Source organism: Pieris napi, chromosome 14 (assembly GCF_905475465.1).
Source record: "Pieris napi chromosome 14, ilPieNapi1.2, whole genome shotgun sequence".
Classification (NCBI taxonomy): Eukaryota; Metazoa; Arthropoda; class Insecta; order Lepidoptera; family Pieridae; genus Pieris; species Pieris napi.
The window spans coordinates 194,917-216,442 of NC_062247.1; the positions used below are offsets into that span (position 1 = coordinate 194,917).

Consider the following 21,526-nt stretch of genomic DNA (forward strand, 5'->3'; position numbering starts at 1 on the left):
TTTGCCCGCTCAACGCCCTCGACTTGCGAACTGGTAGTAAATGTAAATTTACAATTAATTTTTTTGACGTTCCTATACGAATAAAGTTATTTTGAGTTTGAGTATGTAAGTGTAGAAGCGAATGAATGAATGTACCCTACACATTCATTCATTCGCTTCTACACTTACATACGCAATGCCATAAAATATTAGCAACCGATTAACGTTTAATTGAACTCGGTGTCTGCACACCTAAAAATGAAACTATTCATATTTCTCAAATTACTATTATTTTTCGTTTAGCCCGATGGCTGAAAAATAAAAAGCTCGTGAAAAAATATTTTTTTAATTAGATACACTTATTTTACTCTTAAGTATTATAAAACAAGGACACATTTTCAGTTTGATATAAATTAAATGTCTCGACGCGACATTACAATGATAATTAATATAATTAACGAGATCTTTTCATATTCATATTTATAATTTGTAATTAAATATAACGTCGACGAATCTATTATCACGAGGGCGTCCGCCGTCCCGCGCCTCGCGTCCGTCTACACGATGGTGAAGTACCGAGCGGGTTCCGCCCCGTCGGCCTCGAGCTCGTCCGGCGCCGCCTCGCTCGCCGCCACGCCCTCCTGCAAACGCGACCGCGACTTTATTGAAGAAAAATGTCCGACGTCTCTCGGCGTCGGCGAGACACTCACCGCGGCCTCGTCGTACTCGTTCACCTCCACCGGAATCGCCTGGCCGTCTTGCGTCAGGATCTGAACAAACAATTAGGTCGTGTTTATCGCGAACGCGGCCGGATCTCGAGATCCGGTCGGTTCCGTACCTGCAGAGTCTCTCCGTCGAGCGAGGTGACGGCGAGCACGGAGCCGTCTCGCATGCGCAGGCGCAGAGGGGAACGGCCGGCCGCGTCGCCTGCCGCGATCTGCGAACGGGACCCGCGGGTTTGGATCGTATCGATCGGTCGACTTTCACTCGCGACGCTGAAATACCGACCTGAGGTATCGCGAGCGAGTCCAGTCGGTCGACCGGCGACTCGGCGGACGACTCGCGGGCGGCCGGCACCTCCGAGTTCTCCACCTCCGCCTCCTCCGTCTCCTCGGCCTCCGCCGCCTGCGAACACGTTTCGAGGACTCGAGCCGAGAGCGCCGCGGACTCGGGAGCGGCGCGGGTCGCCGGACGTACCTCTCGGGGACGGACGACGCGGAAGGAGGACGCGTCGGACGCCTCGTACGTCACGTAGATGACGTCGCCGCCGACTTCTTGCTTGCTGACTAACATCACCTTTTCGCCGACCGGAAACGCGACGTCGCTCGGGGCCTCCGGGGCCGGCGCCGTCGGCCGCTCGGGGACGAGCCGCGGGGCGCCGGGCCTCCTCAGATTTTCGTTCCTGGAAGAGACGTCTCGTCGCGGTCTCGTCTCGGTCGTTCGCCGCTCGGGGAGCGAGCGGACGAGCGGGCGGAGCGCTCACCCGTGCCGACGCGCGTGCAGGCGCCTCTGGGACGAGGTGGTGAAGCGCCGGGGGCAGAGGGGGCAGGCGAAGGGCTTCTCGCCCGTGTGGATGCGCTCGTGCTCCGACAGGTTGCCCTTCTGGCTGAATCTCTTGCCGCAGGTCTCGCAGGAGTAGGGCTTGGACCCTGCCGAGGGAAGACGCGGTCTCTGAGCGACGGGACTCGGGCCGCCCGTCGCCCGCCTCGGGGCTCTACGTACCCGTGTGCCAGCGCATGTGCAGCGTGAGGCTGGTCTGGTGCGAGAAGCGCTGGGGGCAGACCTCGCACGAGAACTTCTTGACCCCGGAGTGCAGCTGCAGGTGGTTGCGCAGGTTGGCCTTCGTCTTGAACGTCGCCGCACAGATCTGGAAGCGGCACGAGTTTGAGAAGCGCCGGAGCGAAGTTCGCGCGAGTCCTCCGCGACGTTACCTCGCAGTCGAAGGGCCGCCGCTTGGAGTGCACGAGCTGATGCCTCTGCAGCAGCTGCCGATGGTGGAAGCGTTTCCCGCACTGGCCGCACACGTACTGGGTGGCTCCGTGCGCCGCCTGCTTGTGGTACGTCACGGACGACGGGTGGCTCAGCACCTGAGGACGTCGGGAAGGGCCGAGGTCAGACGCGAGTCCCGCTCGAGCGCGGCTCGAGCTCTCGCGTTCGCAAACCTTGTGGCAAACGTCGCAGGCGTATCCGGTGTCGGCGGCGGCTCGTCTCCGGCGATGCGCCAGGGCGTGCAGGGCCAGGGAGCGAGGGTAGGCGAAGGAGAGCCCGCACTCGGGGCACCGGTAGGGCCTCTCCCCGCGGTGCACGGCCTGCGGCGAAGACCACTATTATGACTCTCGTCTCGGAGCACATTCGGGCTCGGGAGAAGGGAGAGACGGCGAAACCTTTATGTGCATGGACTTGCTCTGTTTGCTGCCGAACTTCTTATCGCACTGGTTACACTCGAACTGCTTTCTGTCAGCTCCCGAAGGTTCCTCCTCGCCGTCCTCGCGAGCCGGATCCGTCGGAGCTGAAAGGGACGTCGAGTCGATTAATCGATGCGTACCTGACCTCGAAACCGTCGCGTGGCGTCCGACGCTAAGTAATCTATTGAATGTGAGAGACCAATATGGCTATGATGATATGGCTCAAACGAAATATAAAACGATTTTAAACAAATGGTTACTTTCACCGGTATAATACTCGAAACAGAACTAATCTAAGCGGAAGGCCGACCGGGCTCCAGAAGATAAACCACTCCACTAATCACTGAATACATTCAAAACTGCCGTAAACGAAATTAATCAATTAAACTTTTTATAAATTTGACGAATATTTAAATGATCCTAATCCTTGGCATTGATTTGCTCCAGTTTATATGTTCAGTGTATGACTCAAAAGTTGGCGATTAAAGAGTGGCGGAGAGTTTCTCGCCGGCTCTACGCCCTCGACTTGCGAACTGCTAAAATGTAAATTTAGAAGCAATTTAACGTCTTTTCTGTTTCGACGTTTTTAAGTGTACTCGGTTAACTATTTGAATAAAGTTATTCTGAGTTTGACTTTGAGACGCTTTGCCATTCGCGAGAGAGACACGAGATAGAACTCGTATCGGCCACACTCGATTACTGGAAAGCGAATACTGACGACGCGGTTCTTCGACATCGGCTACGTCGGCTCTTTCGTTCCGTCGCTCTTCCGGATCTTCCTTCATCTCGACGGGCATCGGCCCGGAAGGTCGCGACTCTTTCTCTTCTGGCTGAAAATGTGAAAAGAGGTCTTAAGAAAAGTCTAGGCCGACGAAGGCTTTCGAGAAAGAGAGATCGGCCGAACTCACGTCGAAGAGCGGGTCGCGATTGTGCGACGCGACGTGCGACATGTAGCGACCCACGGAGGCGAAGCGCAGACCGCAGAGGGCGCACTGCGACGGCTGCCCGGCGCCTCGCACGGCTGCACACGGGCAAAGGGTCAACGTGAGGACGGACGTCGGAGACGACGACGCGGGCGAAGCCGCCGACGCGCTCACCTCCCTTGGGCCTGCCGCGCCCCTTGCGCACGTTGACCACCACCGGCTCCCCGGAGGAGGCGACGTGGCCGATGGTCTTCACCTCCGGCTCCGTCGACGCGCCGTCCTCGGCCGCCGCCGCGTCGGGGTCGCCCTCCGCTTTGTCTATGACGCCCTCTTCTATGAATATCTTTTCGAGCTCTCTTCCCTGGAAATACAGTAAAGTGTGGAACACGTTTATCACAAAACAAATCTCTCAGACTTCTCCGTCGATGTATAAATATTAATCAGATAATGATAATCCACGAAATAAACATACAACGGTTTAGGCACTCTATGTAGCTTTGAATGATGAATCTTTATTAGTACTGAGCAGAATCAAAATATCTAGAGAACTGTCAGATAGGTAAGTTGTAATTAGTTTTGTTTCCTCACTTTGTGACTAGGAGATGTTGGGTAATATACTGGTCATAAATAAAGCATCACATTAACTCATTTGATAATAAATTAATGATAATGAATTGATATTGACTTGTTATTGATGCACATGCATGTATCTTGTTTTCTATGTTATGTGTTCTCTGTAAGTGTTTGTGTTTCGTTAGTGTGCCTTTTAAAATAAAATAAAATAATAATGCATAAATAACCCACACTTGGTAAGTTGAAGTTGTACCTGCACGGCTCCTTTCAACCTTGTGGGCATCTTTCTCCTTCTCTTCCCGTGACATTCTTCCTGAGCGCGTTGAGCCTGTTGTCTGGCTTCCTCCTCTTTAGCCGCCACGGCCGCGGCCGCCTCCCGAGCCAGCTCTTCGGGAGTCTTGAGCTTCTTCGAGGGCCGGCCTCTTTTCCTCTTGGGCTTATCCAGTCCTGCCATCTGCAGGCTGATCGGATGCTCCACATGGTAAATGCCATCGCTTGTATTTACTGAAATTACAATTAGTAAAATCTAGCTTAAAAAATATTTTTATAGCTCTTTTGATTAATGTATTAATCTGATTTAACTTACTTTCATAAACAATTTTTTCAGCAATTACTTCTGTATCAGGAATTTCTTTTGTAATACTTTTTTTATATTCTACTTCTCTTTCATGTAAGTCTCGTAATATTTTCTGCAAAAACAAACGGCAATTATAAAACATTCCATTGCGGTTATTCGCAATCCTAGAATATTGAAATAGCTAAGTACCTGTCCTTTAATAATAAGGTTGAAAAATTCTACTGTTGCCTCAACCTGAATAGTACACCCGGGGCAAATCGTCCGTGGTAGCTGTCCATCATCAGACACCTGTAATAATTATTTATTGACATTTGGAGAAGGCCGAGATGTTTATACTTAATCGGATAAGTCAAATAGTGGCGCGAGTATTTATTTAAGTTCATTAGAAAATAATCCTTCGTGTAGCTAATCTAGTTACTTAATTAAAAATTATTCCTAATTATTGGACATGTTTTAAGACCTTCAAATACTAAATTGTAGTTGTTGTTAAATTATATTTACATGTTATTTTATAAAATGTCTTCCGCTGTCAGACATCTTGGTTTAGTAAAAAGTCAAATCAAGTACGTTTTTATATAAAAAACCTTACCTTAAGTGGCAAATACGTATTAATTGTTTCACTTAATTCTTGATTATATTCTTCATTAGTATATAATAATGTTCCGTTATCATTTTCTTCTCCACAAAGTCTGCAAACTGTAGAATTATAAAGATAAACTTCCATTATTGAAGAGAGAAGACACTCAATTCAAAGATGGCGTCATCTACTTCCGCCTACCTCATCTGTGTCAAACCGACAATTGATAGCTGATATTTAACACATACAACCGCAGTACCCATCACTTTGTGACCGTCTAATTATGTTATTTATGTTTACTTTAAACAATTCACCTAAATATATCTTAGGGATTGGCTTCATATAACTTATGTTATATTTTTAATTTAGTTACATAATGTTAAAGAATAATTAAGTAAAATCCGGTATCGATGACATATATCGTCTGTATTCTGCAGTCTGTACTGTCATCTGTGTGTCATAAACGGATTCGTCATTCGGTCCTACGAAAGTACTAATATTTGACAGCCCTTTCCGGTTTAGTTCCCGGGGCTAGTAGCCGTAGTTTTCGGTTTTATTATTTATAATCGCCCTTAATCCAATAAAATGAGGATCTATAAGGACATTATTACTGGTAATTAAATTAAGTCTATTTTAAAGTGCGATTATGTGCTATTATTTTTAATTTTCATTGAATATTCCCAATGGACATTTGGCGATCATCATTAGTCTGAAAATCTGGATTTGTGTTTTAAAGTCGTAGTATTACAATCACTTGACGTAGTGATTGTAAAATTAATAAACTATGATGCTTAAAAGTGTGTTAATCTTTCAGGTGACGAGATGTTCTCGGACACATACAAAATGAAATTAGTGGATGAAGTGATTTACGAAGTGACGGGCAAACTGGTGACGAGATCACAGGGCGATATAAAAATTGAGGGTTTCAACCCCTCAGCCGAAGAAGCGGACGAAGGCACGGACTCGGCCACCGAAAGTGGCGTAGATATAGTTCTTAACCATAGGCTAGTAGAGACATATGCCTTTGGTGACAAGAAGTCTTACACCTTATACCTAAAAGACTACATGAAAAAGTGAGTGCTTTGTGACAAGTAATATAGCATAAAGGTTGATTACGAATTTTTTGTGAAAAGAATGTGAATAACGATTTGATTTACATGTGGTATATAAAACCAAACTTGTTCATTGTCATGGTTAAAGTTTGTTTTGTTTAATGTTATCAGATAATTTAATTATGAAACTAGTAGTGCTTCAATTCATGTCCAGCACAAGGAAGGTAGTAGTACTATTATAGAAAAATATTGACTAATAATTGTCTAGATGTAAACGAGATAAGTAAGAATTTTGTTGTAGTAATGATGCATCATCTAATACCATGGTCAGTTGTCAATATTGTACCTTGGAGACTACGATGCTAGAGTAAATAACTTTAAATGAAATAACATTCATCTTATAATGTCTGTTAATGAAGTGAAGCTTACATTAATTATAAATGAGTGGAATAAATAATGGTAAATGTGGTGACATACTTTTTCTTATTTAAGTAAATTTAAAAAATTTCAGGTTAGTTTCAACACTAGAAGAAAAATCTCCCGACCAAGTTGACGTGTTTAAAACTAACATGAACAAAGTAATGAAAGATATCCTGGGAAGGTTTAAGGAGCTACAGTTCTTCACTGGTGAATCAATGGACTGTGATGGGATGGTTGCTATGATGGAATACCGGGAACTCAATGGAGTCTCGACCCCAGTGATGATGTTTTTTAAACATGGTTTAGAGGAGGAAAAATTCTAACTTTAATATCTTAAGTGATACTCAGCATTATTCCAGACTAACGCCTATCTCCTTTTTATTTATTTACAATCATGTCCGTATGGCTAAAATCGGCTTTGGCTACTCCCCGTCAAAAGGCTGAACTTTTGTAAAGATTAAATGTTGCATTTTATTGTAATAAATTCAATGAACAAAAACTTGTCCTTTTTCATTTATCTCATTGTATGCTTTAGCTAATGTAAAGGATTATTTTCTCACTTTTGTATGCTAATTTATTTAATTTTAATAAAATGGTTTCACATGTACATTTTAATATATGTTTTTTAAGTAGACATTTTTTTATTTTAATCTGGAATATATTTATTGATTAAATCCCTTAAGTTCAAATATTGGGGTATTCAAAATTAGCAATTGTTAATTTTTTTCATGCTTCATATGTAAAATATGGTATTTTGAAACTGGTAGCAATATTTTCATGTAATATTGTTTCACTATGAAATGGATAACCTGTGTCCCAACAAAAAGAAAACATTACACAGACGTAAACAAGCAGCTTTTGTAGTAAATCTGAAACGGGATTCAATTAAATAAAATACATTATTTTGAGGTATGTTATATTTATCGAGTTTGTATGTAGGTAATAGCTACAATAAAGTACGGAAGTGATCGATGATCTATTATTAAAGAGTACGGCGGCCGTAAACCACTAATCACAAATTTCATATGTATGTTTGTATACTTAGGCTTTATCTAGGCACTAACATATTAATATGCCATTATACATCGCTTTAGTCTTTAATTTCTCCGTATGTACAAAATTATTTAAAAACATTCAAATAAATTGCAACCTGTCGGGTTCGGTTGAAAGCAAAACAATGTCATAATATTAATTACGCACCAACACACTAGATGGCGCTGAGAAGTATCAAAATATTTTATTTCAAACTGTATAAAGAACAACCTTTATGCCAAATAGGTCATATTGCGAAATAGTCATAGTTCTCTTCTCTTGTGTGAGCGTATCTTTGAATTTTGAAATAACTAAAGTTCTAATAGTGATACTTTACTGATACATATTATGTTATGGATAAATTTATTATTGTAAGAATTTTACTAGTTAAAGACGATATTGAACGAAACCTTGGCATGTTCTTATTTATGTTGCGTTAACTAAATTATTATATTACATATGTATGTATTTATAAAGATTATAACGTGAATATAATGGACAAGATACGCATCGAAGTTTTTGTGAAGATTTATTAACCTTTTTTATAGGCTCCCTCAAACCGATACCCGATCGGTGAGAGAAAAATGTTCTCGTTGTTATCAGAATTGGTTACGATTACAATGGTCTATTAAAGGCAAAATTTTATACAATTTCTTAACTATAAAAATTAATTTTAAATATGATTGAGCGTAAAAACGTGTTATAATATTAGAAAATGAGTGCTTCATATCTACAGAGTGTAGTGTAGGTACATATAACGCGTATAACATACAAAGTATAATAAGATCAAGATCGAAGTCATCGGTCATCACGAGACGAGAGACAGTTTTTTCATCATTTAGAACGAGACCGCATTAAATTTTATAAATATCTCATTGTATTATAAATATATTTACATTCTTAATCATTAAAGCTACCTAATATCTTCTTACACATTGGTGTCTTAACGCACACTTATTTCATCTATGAATCAATTTATAAGACAATAGACGCCGCACCCGGAGACACACATCGCAGACGGGAAGGAGTCCCGGTCTCCGACGTGTTCCTTCGAGAGCGACCGTTTAATGGAATGGCTTTTGTACAAAATCAAGTTTCTTCGAGCCACCGTCGCAGTTTGCACCGCACGGTAGACGTCACAGATCACAACATGAACTCCTCACTACACTTATAACGACTAGTCAATTGTACGCCCTCGCCGGCGGCTTCGTATCGTCGGCTCGCATGCGTTATTGCTTCACACTAGACAACTATTGCTCTATCGAAGAATTTACTTTTATGTACAGACCTAATCTTAAAATTACGAACGATACGAAACCGGCTCGCGGCCGAAAGTTTCACTTTCGGCTTTCAGCTTACATTCCATTGAAAAATAGATCCATCGCTACTTATACTTAAATATTATATTAAATAATTTACAAATATGGTACTCTCTCGACGAAACGTCTCGGGACACCGACACTGGACCGCCGGGTTCCTCCGCGGAACGTTTCCAGAAAACTTAACGGAATGAAGAATTATTGCTAGAATTTCAAAATCACAAAGTCGACAGGTTCGGAGCGGGCGTCTCAACAGTTGAAGGTGTTCGAGTGCGAGCAGTAGTCGTCTCGCGCGAAGCTCTCGGCGATGACGGAGTACTCGGGCTCGCCGTAGTCGGCGTCGCGATCCGGCCCTCGGCCCAGCCCCAGCACGCTTTCGAAGGGACGCAGGTACCCGTTTTCCCGCTTGCGCGAATAGCGCGCGTCGAGGTTTCGCTTGAAGTCGTCCGGCCGGCACGGCGTCCCGTTGCGCTTCCCCTTGTCGGGCAACGAGCGAAGCGAACCGTTGTTGAGGTGCGGCGCCGGCGCGCCGTTGTTGAGGGTAAGCGGCTGCCTGTTGCCGACGTAGGTGAAGCCGCTGGCGGGCAGGGTGCTCCCGCCGCCTCCGCCCGAGCGCGGCGGCCGGCGCGCGGAGCCCTGGCCGCCCGACATGAAGAACACGCTCGGCGAGGCGTAAAGCTCTAGCTACAGTTCCGTCACCGGAATGGGCCTGAGGCCGGACGCGTGCGGGGGAGGCGCGGGGTAGTGCGAGGGGTGGATGCCGCGCACGATGCAGTCCTCCTCGGTCGAGATCGGCTTGTGATAATCCAAGTTTTTTCTTCCCTTGTTCCATTTGCAGTCCTTCAGTTTTTCTTGCATGCTCTTCCGACATCTGTACAGAACTAGAACTAAAGTCGCGACGAACGCGACGCAGGCCACGACGATGATGCAGATGATCGTCTGCTGGCGCGAGTCGTGTAGGACGCAACCGAGGTCGTCGGCGTTGAGAGTCCGTAAATATTTGTCTTTAAGGTTTTCGGGACTAGCACATTGGATTTGTGTAAAATTGCTTTTGTCGTTTAAGAGATCCCGGAGCCAGAGCAGTTGGCAATCGCAGAAGATGGGGTTGTCTGACAAATCCAGTTGCCTCAACTCCTTACCGATAAAGGTCGTTTCGCTCAGAGCTACAATGGCGTTGTCTCGCAACGACAGATGCCTCAATTTAGGAAGGCCCAGCATGCTCCCCTCTTCTATGATAGACAATTTCTTGTTGTTGGATAGAACAATTGTTTCCAAGTTCAAATTGTCTTCAAAGGAGCCTTTACTTGTTCTCTCGAGCTGCGTTGCACCCGTTATATCTATTAATCGTAAGTTTTTAAGGCCTTTGAAAGAATGAATTTCCAAAGCGATAAAGTCATTCTGCCCCAAGTAAAGTTCTTCTAACCGCGTCAAACTGGACAATTGTTCTGTGGGCACCGCTGTCAAACCATTACCGAATAAATTCAGACTTCTTAGACCTGGTAGAGCTCTGAAAGCATCCTCGCTAATATTCGAGAGACCGGCTCCGTTAAGATCGAGTACGGCAAGTCTATTGAGTCCGGCGAAAGCATCGTCTGGTAGATAGGAAAACGCATTCAGCCCCACGTGTAGCTCGGCAAGGCTTCCTAGTAGGCTAAAAGACGTGGTCGGCACTGAGCTCAAATGGTTATCATCTAAATAAAGAATCCTCAACGCGGATAGTCCAGAAAATGCCTTCGGATCGATTCTGGATATTCGATTCTGCCCTAAGTTGAGCTCTTCTAGTCGCGGGAGTGTGGTGAAAACGCCATTCGTAAGCTCTTCTAAAAAGTTGTTTTTTAAGTTTAAAACAGTGAGAGAGTTCAGTCCTTGGAAAGTGGCGTTGGAAACGGATGATAATTTGTTATGATTCAAATGTAACTCTTGTAATTTCTTCTGGAACGAAAACGACTTCGGGGGTATATTGACGAGATGGTTTTGCGATAAGTCTAGGTGTTGCAGCTCAGTGTAGAACTGCAAAGATGCGTCTATAGTCTTGATCTTGTTGTTGCGGATGATTAGCCGCTGGATGGAGGGGTTGAGCGCGATGGGCAACACGTCGAGGCGGCTCTCCTCGCACAGAACCACCAGTGTGTCGTCGTTGCAACTGCAGCCGCCCGGGCAGTTGGCCAGCGCCGCCGCGCCTCCGCTCCAAATCAACAGCGCCATAGACCACATGATCACCTGGAATACATAACATCCCAAATCAACAACATTATTTGAACATAGTGATTCGGATTTAATAATTAAAGACCGCGACGCGTGCTTTTCATACAAATAAAGTGGATGAGGTATTTTCACATACATTATGTAATCACATATGTAAAGAATTCATATCACTCTTGTTATCTTTAAATATATGTCCCACATTTCCATCTGCATAAAAATACAAACGAACATCGATAAATGTCGTGGGAGTTGATAGCCTCTCTATTATAAAATAACGGAATCAATGTAGAAACGGAACTCGGTGAAGCGGAAAGAAAAAAGTAAAAATTATCGGAATGGGAATTTCGCGAAGTTTTAATTTATTAAAATGCGCTCGTCGAGAGCCCGGGGCGGAGACGGGCAGCTTCTTTGCTTCAAAGGCGAGCTCCTTTATTACTTTTCCCTTTACAACAATTAGCAGATCTGAGCGATGTAGAGATTTCAGCTTCGGATTCGCGGAGTTAATTAAGTTGGCGGCGATTACCGATGCAACATCAACAGTCTGTGTTTTACAAAGAGGATAGTTTGTCGCAAATAAGTCTATTATTCACTGGGTGAAATCCAATTGTAGCTCGTCGCTTCGTGAGCCGGCAGTTCTCTTTGCCTCTCCGCATGTTATTCATCGCGTCGTTTCTTGAGACTTATTTGTAATATCATTCCTATTTCACCCAAAAATTGTTGTCGATGTGCAGTGTGTGCGAGTAGTGACGAAGCCCTCAGGCTTAACTAGCCTCTAGGTGTGCGGACGCCGTGCTGAAGCTCGCTGTTTTCAGACAAATCCAATAAACTGGTGCATTTCCACGCGAGCTCTTGTTTTATGAATGTCCCGTTGTTTTTGCGAAATCAGTTTTCTGTTAACAATTCACATGTACGTATAGATTTTAGCGAGAGCTTTTGATTTATTCGACGTGGATTACGTTCGTTCAACGAATACTTGTTTCGGAAATGTTCGCGTACAATGGCTTATCCTTTTTTTTTATTTGTATAAAAGTGCCTCTCACTGTGTTTTCATTTAGTAAAGGAAATCGCTTTAAATTTTTGATAATAATTATATGTAACAAACAGAAAAATAAAAGCAAAGCGGATGTCTTAGTATTGTTTTATAGCATCTCCCTATCTATCATCCGACAAAGTTTTCAGTTGGACGAGTCTGACAGTATTTGCGCCCTAACGTGCGGAAGACCTTAGAAATCATATACTCGTACATCTTAGCGTACTTATATAGTTAATATAAGTGCAATCCGGAAGTGGTTGCATTTAAATAAATGAAACAATAAAGAGGCGGCCACAATCCCCATTCCTTCAGCAAAGGATAACGTTACCGTTATTCAAATTAGTGAATGAATTTGCTGGGTTTGTGATTAAAAATGCGAGAGCCGAGCGTCGGATGCGGAATAACAAGAGATCCGGAAATTAGGCCGACAGGACATAGACCCGATTAATTACAGACATTTTATAATATAATTTAAAATTGTCCATACTGTAAGATTTTGTTTGTAAAGGGTAAATAAATGTCGGTTAGTGTTTTCCCTTTGCCGAAATAATTCGGGATGGAAACGACAACTTACATAACCTCGCTTAGGTTAGTAACGGAGTGAGTTTAATCTTTTAAAATATTCAGAGCGGAAATGCTACGAAATTAGCTCACATCTTTTACTTTAAAAAGTGGTGCAGGTTGCCAAAAGTGGCTGTTTGACGTGTGCGAGGCTTCAATTTTCACTTTATCACAATTTGCACACGACATTTCATTTCTACTTCGCTATGTCCATTTCGCATCATAAAGTTGAGCATTTTCGAAAATACGTTTAAAACTCATATGTTTCAGTCGCTTAAAAAGTGAGAGAGAAATAATATTTCATTTAAGGTTCATAATAACCAAAAGTACAGGCAACACAAACAATTAGAGTACAGTAAATAATTTCTTGTCTCTCTTTGCTTCACCTTGGCAGAGACTTCTTCGTCTTGTAATTCTTGATATCCGTTATTAACATATCGACAAGTCGACGAGTCAACAGGGGAATCATAAGGAAAAATATTTATTTTTTAATAATGTACCTAATAGAAATTGTGAACACATTTTTTAGGCCAGCGTGAAGAAAAACTAAATGGTTTTAGAGATGGTACAAGGGCGAGGTACAATAATAATCTATTTCGAAAAGCAGGTTTCGAACCGAGCTGTAACTAAAACCAATTTCGGAGGCTCGAGAGCATTGATACGAAAAATAAAAGCTGCCACGGTCGTCCCGGTTATTACAGTAGCATTTTGCGAATATTTGCGTTTTCCTGACCATTTCACTTTGATATCCGTTGGTATTGACCATTCAAAGAACGGGGGCTCATAGGCCCCTGGACAGAGTACAGAGTCGGCTCGCACCTCTAGTGGAATTTATAAATACGTTTATAACGTGTTAGTACTATTAATTTCAAATTCGAGAAAGAGAAGATGACAAGGGTCCGATAAAATAAATCAATCGAAGTGTATCTCCAAGTACGGTCGTCAAAGTAGGCGGTAGTGAGTGATATTTAAATAAATATTTGGTTCCCGTCAAGCGAGTATTTGCTTTAGTGTGAAGAGTCCGGCGCTGAGCGGAATGCATTTCCCCGCTTCATTTGTTGGCGACAAACGTTCGGCAAATGAGTTGGGCATTATGCAGATTTTGTACCTGGGGCACGCAGCCGGCCGACAACAGCGAGCCGTTTAATCGGAAACTGTTAATTGTCGGCGAATTGTCGGGAAATCGTTGGTGAATCGTCGGCGATTTGTCGCGCAAATAGACGGGTTCGATGTATGCGGATTTAATTACGATAACTGCGACAAATTGTTCGTGAAGCTCTCGCCTTATCAATATTTGCGACAGATTCATTGCCCACTGCTTACGGTTTGTATTTATACGTTTTAAATTACTATTTTTGGTGCAAGAATAAAGTTAAAAACGGATTCTTAATGCTAATTAATAGTAGAAATTCAAATACTTACACATAAGACATTCGACGTGATGAGCTCAAGAAGCCTGGTCGCGCAGCGCGCCCGCGCCATCTGGGGGTAGGGGAGACATAAATTAGTCGCTGCACCCGATAATTTCTATCTGAGAAATTGCAATCGTGTTTGAGTTGCAAATGTCCACCGTGTGTCTATGAGGGGACGGACTCCCGGACATCTACGCGAGCTTTAAGAGTTCACCTTGATTTAATGTCATGTAATGGTACTAATTACCATTTAATTTATTGACCTTTTCATTGCGATATAATAAAGTAAAATTGCATAAAACAGCTTTGATTGTAGAATATAGACAGCTAATTAATTCTTGGTTTCAAATAAAAAAAATGCTTTTGATGCAGATTTTTGACTTATACAAATATACAGACTTTGTTTGTTGCCTCCATTATCATTGTATTATATCATTGTATAATTGTCGACAATAAGCTATAATGTCAAACGTCCATCACAAAAGGACTTCGATCTTTGTAAACATCTCAGTTCACACGCCACAAAATATCTATGTGAAATTGCGGTCGAAAGTGAAGATAAAATACAATTTTATCTCACAAAGTGTACGTAGCATGTTGTTGACAAAGGCTTTAATGCTGGGAGTTAGGACCTTTGTGGAGGCTGCTCGTTGACCTCACACTCTGACAAGACGCAATAACCTAAGTGTATGGAGTGGATACACACTGCAAAACACTGAGAAATGTGGCACTTGTAGCAAAATAACGGCTGAACGTTTATTTTGACGGTTTTAGATAGATTAAATCAAAGTCAAACTTTATTCAAATAAAATCGTTTTGTATTATTATTTTTATCATCACCGGCTCCGAGTTCAATCAAAAGAGCAAAAAAGATCTGTTTCATGTTCCTGTAAATATAATGCGAGAACTAAGAGAACTGTGTAAAACAATGAAATGAAACAGCGAAGTATAAGTTAATTTGATAAATGTTAGCACGATACGAAGAATGAACTTACGCTCCAAGGAGTTGGCGGCGGTCGTGTCTGTGGCCGCGTGAATTCTCACTGTACCGGTTTGAAACTAGCGTCGTCATCGCCGGCTTTTTGTTTTGCATTTGTAAATACCTTGTAGAGCTACGAAGTGACGTCGCAAATTACTTTCAGCGTGTTTTGGAAGCGGTAACGAGCGGGGGCCGCCACAAACAAACCGAGCCACTAAAACTTTTCGGAGTCCACTCGCGGTGGAATTCCGTCGCGTCACTGCTACGGACCACTGTTCTATAAAAGTATTTAAGTATGTAGTCCTCCGCTAAAACATTTTTTACGAGTACACGTTCCCTACGAATAAGCTTATTCTTCACTGTCCATTCGCTCATGCACGGTGTGATTTATGTTTCTTGTACGAGATACAAATATAATACGAAATACGAATGAGTGTATCGTAATAAAAAGCTTTCTATTAAATCTACTATGAGAATTCAAGCCGTGTCATTACGATAATGTCTGAAATAATGAAATCATTATATACGTATCCCTCTAAGTGCGCAATGGCCCCTGGGAACCTCCACGTGCTTCTGTGAACACGACACACCTGTCATTCATCTTTAGAACCTACCCACATATTTGCAAGAAAGTTCTAAACATACCACATTCTGTTTCCTATTTTTATTTAAATTAGAATACATAAAGTTGGAGATTTGGAAATAAACTGTTCGGTTATATGAAGGCAGAGGTGATAGGTATTGTGTTTTGTTTAGAAACGCCATTTCCTCTTGTTACAGCGACGCTTATCCGGCCGTGATCCGATCGCGAATATTTTCTCCGCAGCGCCCTAATGGGGTACTATTTCCAATACTCGCCTATCAAAATATATTGTCGGAACGTTTAGTTCGGAATGCTCTACAAGTAGGGTATGAGAGGTTGTGAAATAAATTCTCCCATTTATATGGATACAGGTTTTTTTGGTTAGCGGTGATAGCGTTTTGTATTCGTCGTATTAGGAGGAAAATAAGTGTGTATAAATATATTTCAATAGGTCAATAAATAACTAAGGCGCTTTCGAACACGTATTTCTCAGTAGATAAGCTTACCGATCTGCTACGGACAAAAGATACAATTATAATTACATGGAAGACGGCCTTACAATAACTGATAACAAGGCTAGCCCACTTTCGAGATCGCAGATAAAAAATCCATTAGCGGGCAGTAATTACAACGCGAACATTGGCTGTATACCTGCTTCTATACACTTATATTAGCAGAGCGAAATCTGGACCGAACATGAAGTATATACTTTAAAAGTACTTACTTACAACGAAAAGGGTAAATCAGTTTCTCTTTCGATTTACGTTGAATTGGTGCCAAAATGTTTTATGCGAATAAGTGTCTTTTAAAGCATATATAAATATTAGAATATAAAGCAAGATGGAAACACAGGGTTTGTAGGGCGTAACATTGTTCTCAGTAATGTTTCTACCCTCTAGCAAATTAACTCCGATTCGCGTGATCCCTAATTTTAGATACATCTCAAGGAATAAATAGGGGATTAGGTCGCGTAAATAAGCACGCGTCACGGAGCTTGTGTCGCGATAAGGGCACCCCCCAAATTGTCTGTGGGGTAAAGTATACACGAACGCGGCCATCTTGCTAAGAAAGATAGCATTTCCCCTTTTCTATGTCTAAAAATATAATTTGAACAAAATAATGACTTTGAACAAGCTTTTAAGAAAAATTGTTTTTCCAATCTATGAAATTAAGCCAAACACCTACATGGCACAATGTTTCGGCGTGAGCGTAAGTGTAACAATAGATGATAATATTTTCTCGTTTGTGCGTGCGCAGATTACTGATAACTTTGTCTGCCTTTGTATTGAACTTAACTGTACTTTGACGGCTGCGGCGCTGAGAAACTTGCAAACTCACAACTCGTTTTCATATTGAGTTAGGCTTTTGTTTTCGCCATCCGAATCACAGTTCAACAATATGAACGCTCCGTCACACTTCCATAAGCGGAATCTTAGATATTCAGACAGGATTCACAAATAGCACTTATTTATAATATACATAATTTATAAAATTATAACCTTCTTTGAAACTACATTGGCAATGCTATAATTTGTATATTATACCTTTCGTTTAGCAGATATTCTTATATTTAAAATGTCATGTGTCTCATCTAACTATTACCTATTATTATTAAATTTGTTCTTGATTATAATACCTAATTCACTCGTTCCACTACTAATTTATAAGTTAACAATGACTTAGCATCTCCATAAGAGACTTTAAAGGAGACTCGCCCTTACTACGTTAATTCCAACTGACAATTCCGTACACTGTGGTCAGGTTGTAACTTAGGAAACACGTATTTTTACAATTTCATTAGCGAGCCCATACATCTGTGCCATTCATCATTCGTTCGGTTTAACAAGGAAAGGTCCACTAAGTGCGCCATTAAATCCGCCTGTTACTAATTCTGAGCGGGATAGAAGGTAATTTATCAGAATTATTAGTCCTTCAGTCCTCAGGCCTCCGTACACCGCGGCCCTCAAGAGGGGGGGGGGGGGAATATTGGTTCGCCTGCACTCGTCAAATTTATAAGGTAGCACCGTTCAATCAAAAGAAAATGTCAGCGAACTAATTACGTCTCAAATCGCTTTTGAGAAATATTGAATAATTCTATTGATTAATTGGGTTTGCGAAGAAATTAGGAACCACGAATTGGCACTTAGCAAAATCCGGAACGATTGCAATCGACCGGGTGACGAGTAAAACGACCAATGCTCAGTTTTTAATCTCTAACATATATCCATTTGTTATTTATGTACAGTCTATTCAATGCTGAAACAACAAAGTAGTGTTTTAGAAAACAAGTTCGAAGTACCACATTATTGTCCACAAGATGTTGCCGTCGATAAGTATCAGAAAGTTTACATTGTGTCCACCCTCGCGCATCGCCGTCTGCCGGGCCGCCGCCGCCCCGGAGCCACGCCAGCCTTATACCGACACTTGTACGTAGCGACGACATAATTAACGTAACAAACACAATTAAAAGTTGCCAAATTATAAACGTTTCGACGAATTCAATTTTACAGGCCGCTACGGTGCGAGTTAGAGCTCTCGCGGAATTCAATTACTAAGTGTCCTGAACACGAAGTTTACGAACATTCATAATAATAATCCTTTATTTGTAAGGATGTGGTACAAGTTTGTACTTGTATTATTGTTAATACATTGATTTCTAAGGTCTTTCAATGTTTTATTAAATATTATATATCTTTAAAAGATTAAAGTGATTTTTATACATAATTCCAGATAAAATTCCTTTAGTATGTAAGACGTAAGTAGTGTATTATTTCGACTGAATTTCCCCAAATAATAAAATCATATCTACGTATAGATGAATGATTTCAGTTATGTTGGTATGTTGGTTAACAGCTTTCTTAGACATAGTTTTTCAATGTGTGCTTTCCAATTGCAAAGTTAAACATTATTTATACCCAAGAGTGCCCAGTCCTACACTGTGTCTAGCTTATAGTGTTTATATTATAACTTAATGTTTTTAAATTTTAAATTACGTTACGTTTGGTCATAAATATTAATAGTTGATTTCGGCTTCGTCTACAGATTTAATTAGGTAATTTGTTTAATATTGTTCGTTGTTACATATAATAGCAATAATAAGTGTAGTGTCATGAGCAAATAGTTTCCAGTTCTGGAGTACAGATATATAGGTTATAATTAGTAGTGGCTCGTGTGAAAAGTATGCAATATTTTTGAAAATATATCTTACCTATAAAAACACGTACAAAAAACTTGCGGTAAGTTATATAAAGTTGAGAAAAATTAAGCTATAAGATGAGTGATTTGTGTAAATGGATCTATAGGTATTATATTGTAATTCGATCCGGGAGGCATTGCAATCTGCCGGCCCACGTGATGTTCGCAAACATTTGAGATCTGGGTCAGTACCTTTTGTTGTTTTAACGCACTAAATAGAGATTTGTTCAGTACAAATAGTTTTGAGGCCATCGTACTAAATATGGCAACGTTATAGATATTTTTACGTTTTGTTTTTGAAGACAATCGTATTGTCTTCAAAAATGCAGGGAATTGGGAATTAAATCGTTATAGTTTGAAACTTGGTTGAAACGTGATCTTGGTCTTCGTTACGATCCGGCTAGTACGAAAAGAAATAAGACGATACGATAAAGCAAATTTATTCGAACGAGAACGAAAATACAACTGAGAAAATGGAATAACACGTCAAAATAAAGACAATTCTGGAAAAGGAAGCGCGGTCTTTGTGGCGAAAAATTTAAAAATATTTGACACGGACCTCGGGGAAATCAGGGAAAAGCGCGAAACAAACTGTACTCTGTGGATACAAAGGATTTTAATCCGTACACTTAAAGCAATAAGGCTCGTTGGTAGCGCACAAATGCTTTATTAAGTTTACGCCGCGAAATGACCCGGCGTTGTTTTAGCGGCAACTTGAGTAAATTTGTTAGTGGCCACGTAATTTCCTGTAAAAATAATCGACCGAGGTGTGTTTGAATATTGTTTTAGCGATACATATTTTTCATAACTTTATATTCTGTAAAATGTGAATATAATATGAGCTACTACATGATTCGGGTAATTCATTTCATCGCCTCTAAAGTATGCTCCTTCAGAAGCGATGATTTTCAGTCACTATTTCGTTGACGGTCTACCACAGGGAGGGAAATGTTCCATCACATCCATCATGTTGTTCATACCATAAGCATAAGCACATATTAAGTTAAACTATATAAATAAATAAATAAATAAAACATATCATTATGTAATTACATAAAACATAATTTAGATAAATAATTATTTATCTAAATAGCAAATGGAATTTAATAGATGGGCCAATACAAGAACAAAAAGAAAACTGAATTTTCAACTATAAATAAATAATCAATTTCCGATACTTTTTTGATAAGGCGTATCATTTTCGTTGCCTTGTTTAAAGGCGGTGAAATTCAAAATCCCAAAGCGTCCAAACGACGGAAGCTCTATGGGGCGATTCGTCGCCCAAGCCTTGATATTGCTTAAGAATTCACAGAAATTTTCTTATTTCGAGTCATATGCACGAAATCAGGAGCCGCTGTTATGATTGCGATATAAACGAGATGCTTGTTTTTCCTCAGACAATTTTAATAAATGTACCAGACAATACTTTCTCGAGAAATCCTCTTTTATAGATGACAATTTGTAAACGTAATCAAAGTAAATCGCTTGGCTCATGTTTCATCGAATCGAATTATCCTCATTTTATCTTGCTCACTTATTACTATGGCACATTGGCTGCTGCCCACATGTTGTCTGCGCGGAAGAAGAACAGAAAATCTTTTCATTGTGTGATTGTTGATGTTTTAGTTTCGATGGCACCGCAGGTAACAGTAAAATAGACACACTTTTTTATCGTTTATAAGCATCAAATTGCTAAAAAACCTTATTAAAATTTATTGATTAGGGAACTTATGTTTCAGGCGAATTATTCAATAATAATTGAATGTTCTGATATCCAAATAGGGTAAGACGAGTTGCGGCACAACGCGACATTAATAACGTCGAGTGTGCGGTCACCCGGCAATTGAACTGCCAGTACATCTGTTGTCTAAACTCGTGTCATTCAACTACATATGCAATTATTGGTGATTGGAGCGTATTGGCTGTCAATCATTTACATTAAAAAGGATTTCCTAAGGATACCTTAAAAGAGTAGTGAAACCTACTGTTATGTTAGAAAGAACTTTCAGATTTAATAAAATAAAGGGATATAAATTAGAATATGCGTTAAATAAATGTTTTTACCCTTAAGAGAAGATATATAATAAAAAAGAGAAAATCTGAAGATTACTAATTACATAAAACAAAGTAGAGGGCGGCAGCAGGCGAGCAGTTTTGACGTTGCTCACGCGCTATAGTTTATCACTGGATATAATGCTAATTTCGGATAGGTGTAAATACATACATATGTATTTAAAATCGATGACAAGATAATTCCAGTGGAAACATTACCACTTGATTGATCTTGCAGGTATGTCAAATATCATAAATAATAGTAATAAATAATTGCGTTCCATGCTTTTCCCTCCCTGTACGAAAAGAGTCATGTTAGCTTAAATTTTTGTCCTTAATGGCTACTAGCACATAAACATACTATGAAAAAAAGGTTTCAGGCCTATATATGACATAGTTAAAGAAGATAACACAATAAAATGCTTTGGTATACATTTAAATTGCTGAATGAATCATGTGAGTGAGTATTGAATTAATTTCCGTGCAGAGACGTCACGTAATTCGTGCAGATTAGCTTAGCAGGTGCCGGTGCAGCGAGCCAGTGAGACAAGCCGACATAAGATGTTCGGAATTAATGCTTTCTGCCATTAATCTGTGCGGACGTTTATCTCCCGTAATTACGTCTTTAGACCACACGTATGTCTGCAGA

At 41.0% G+C, this 21,526-nt stretch overlaps 4 protein-coding genes across 23 annotated transcripts in view; 1 reads left to right on the forward strand and 3 right to left on the reverse strand.

Annotated features, from left to right (window-relative positions):
• Window positions 1–373: 373 nt before the first annotated feature.
• Window positions 374–5,277, reverse strand: LOC125055741 (zinc finger protein 264-like). Of its 15 annotated transcripts, XM_047658278.1 has the most exons (15): window positions 5,047–5,269; window positions 4,647–4,745; window positions 4,467–4,569; window positions 4,134–4,384; window positions 3,482–3,668; window positions 3,293–3,405; window positions 3,103–3,214; window positions 2,364–2,488; window positions 1,911–2,288; window positions 1,702–1,846; window positions 1,463–1,628; window positions 1,177–1,381; window positions 988–1,104; window positions 818–916; window positions 405–749 (listed from the first exon to the last, which is right to left on the reverse strand). In XM_047658278.1, exons 1-15 carry the CDS (start codon window positions 5,179–5,181, stop codon window positions 537–539), a joined length of 2,448 nt encoding a protein of 815 aa, XP_047514234.1. In that variant the 5' UTR covers window positions 5,182–5,269; the 3' UTR covers window positions 405–536. The 15 variants fall into 15 exon arrangements, 14 of the variants coding, with proteins under 14 accessions (XP_047514232.1, XP_047514225.1, XP_047514223.1 ...); XM_047658277.1 differs by having other exon boundaries at window positions 988–1,381; window positions 5,047–5,270; XR_007117957.1 differs by having other exon boundaries at window positions 538–620; window positions 690–749; window positions 818–1,381.
• A 208-nt stretch (window positions 5,278–5,485) lies between these two features.
• LOC125055744 (translationally-controlled tumor protein homolog) lies at window positions 5,486–7,138 on the forward strand. The gene is made up of 3 exons (XM_047658286.1): window positions 5,486–5,647; window positions 5,849–6,107; window positions 6,598–7,138. Exons 1-3 carry the CDS (start codon window positions 5,620–5,622, stop codon window positions 6,827–6,829), a joined length of 519 nt encoding a protein of 172 aa, XP_047514242.1. The 5' UTR covers window positions 5,486–5,619; the 3' UTR covers window positions 6,830–7,138.
• A 926-nt stretch (window positions 7,139–8,064) lies between these two features.
• LOC125055745 lies at window positions 8,065–9,508 on the reverse strand. The gene has a single exon (XM_047658287.1). It carries the CDS (start codon window positions 9,506–9,508, stop codon window positions 9,107–9,109), a length of 402 nt encoding a protein of 133 aa, XP_047514243.1. The 3' UTR covers window positions 8,065–9,106.
• Window positions 9,391–21,526, reverse strand: part of LOC125055743 (leucine-rich repeat-containing protein let-4-like) — a 179,384-nt gene continuing 167,248 nt past the window's right edge. For 5 of the 6 annotated variants that reach the window (XM_047658282.1, XM_047658283.1, XM_047658280.1 and 2 more), the window contains 2 exons: window positions 14,079–14,138; window positions 9,391–11,077 (listed from right to left, as the gene is read on the reverse strand). In XM_047658282.1, coding sequence (XP_047514238.1) covers window positions 9,542–11,077; window positions 14,079–14,138 — 1,596 coding nt within the window. In that variant the 3' untranslated portion in view covers window positions 9,391–9,541. Of the gene's footprint in view, window positions 11,078–14,078; window positions 14,139–15,063; window positions 15,085–21,526 lie in introns of those variants that run through there. The other variant, XM_047658285.1, reaches the window with a different exon arrangement.

Excerpts from the sequence above, each read along its gene's own strand:
- LOC125055745 (XM_047658287.1), bottom strand. The coding sequence starts at position 9,508 with ATGTCGGGCGGCCAGGGCTCCGCGCGCCGGCCGCCGCGCTCGGGCGGA.
- LOC125055744 (XM_047658286.1), top strand. The coding sequence starts at position 5,620 with ATGAGGATCTATAAGGACATTATTACTG. Across the intron at positions 5,648-5,848 it reads CTATAAGGACATTATTACTG|GTGACGAGATGTTCTCGGAC; the intron begins GTAATTAAATTA and ends TTAATCTTTCAG. Across the intron at positions 6,108-6,597 it reads CTAAAAGACTACATGAAAAA|GTTAGTTTCAACACTAGAAG; the intron begins GTGAGTGCTTTG and ends AAAAAATTTCAG.
- LOC125055741 (XM_047658264.1), bottom strand. The coding sequence starts at position 5,181 with ATGGAAGTTTATCTTTATAATTCTACAGTTTGCAGACTTTGTGGAGAA. Across the intron at positions 4,385-4,466 it reads TGAAAAAATTGTTTATGAAA|TAAATACAAGCGATGGCATT; the intron begins GTAAGTTAAATC and ends TTGTAATTTCAG. Across the intron at positions 750-817 it reads TCGACGGAGAGACTCTGCAG|ATCCTGACGCAAGACGGCCA; the intron begins GTACGGAACCGA and ends TTGTTTGTTCAG.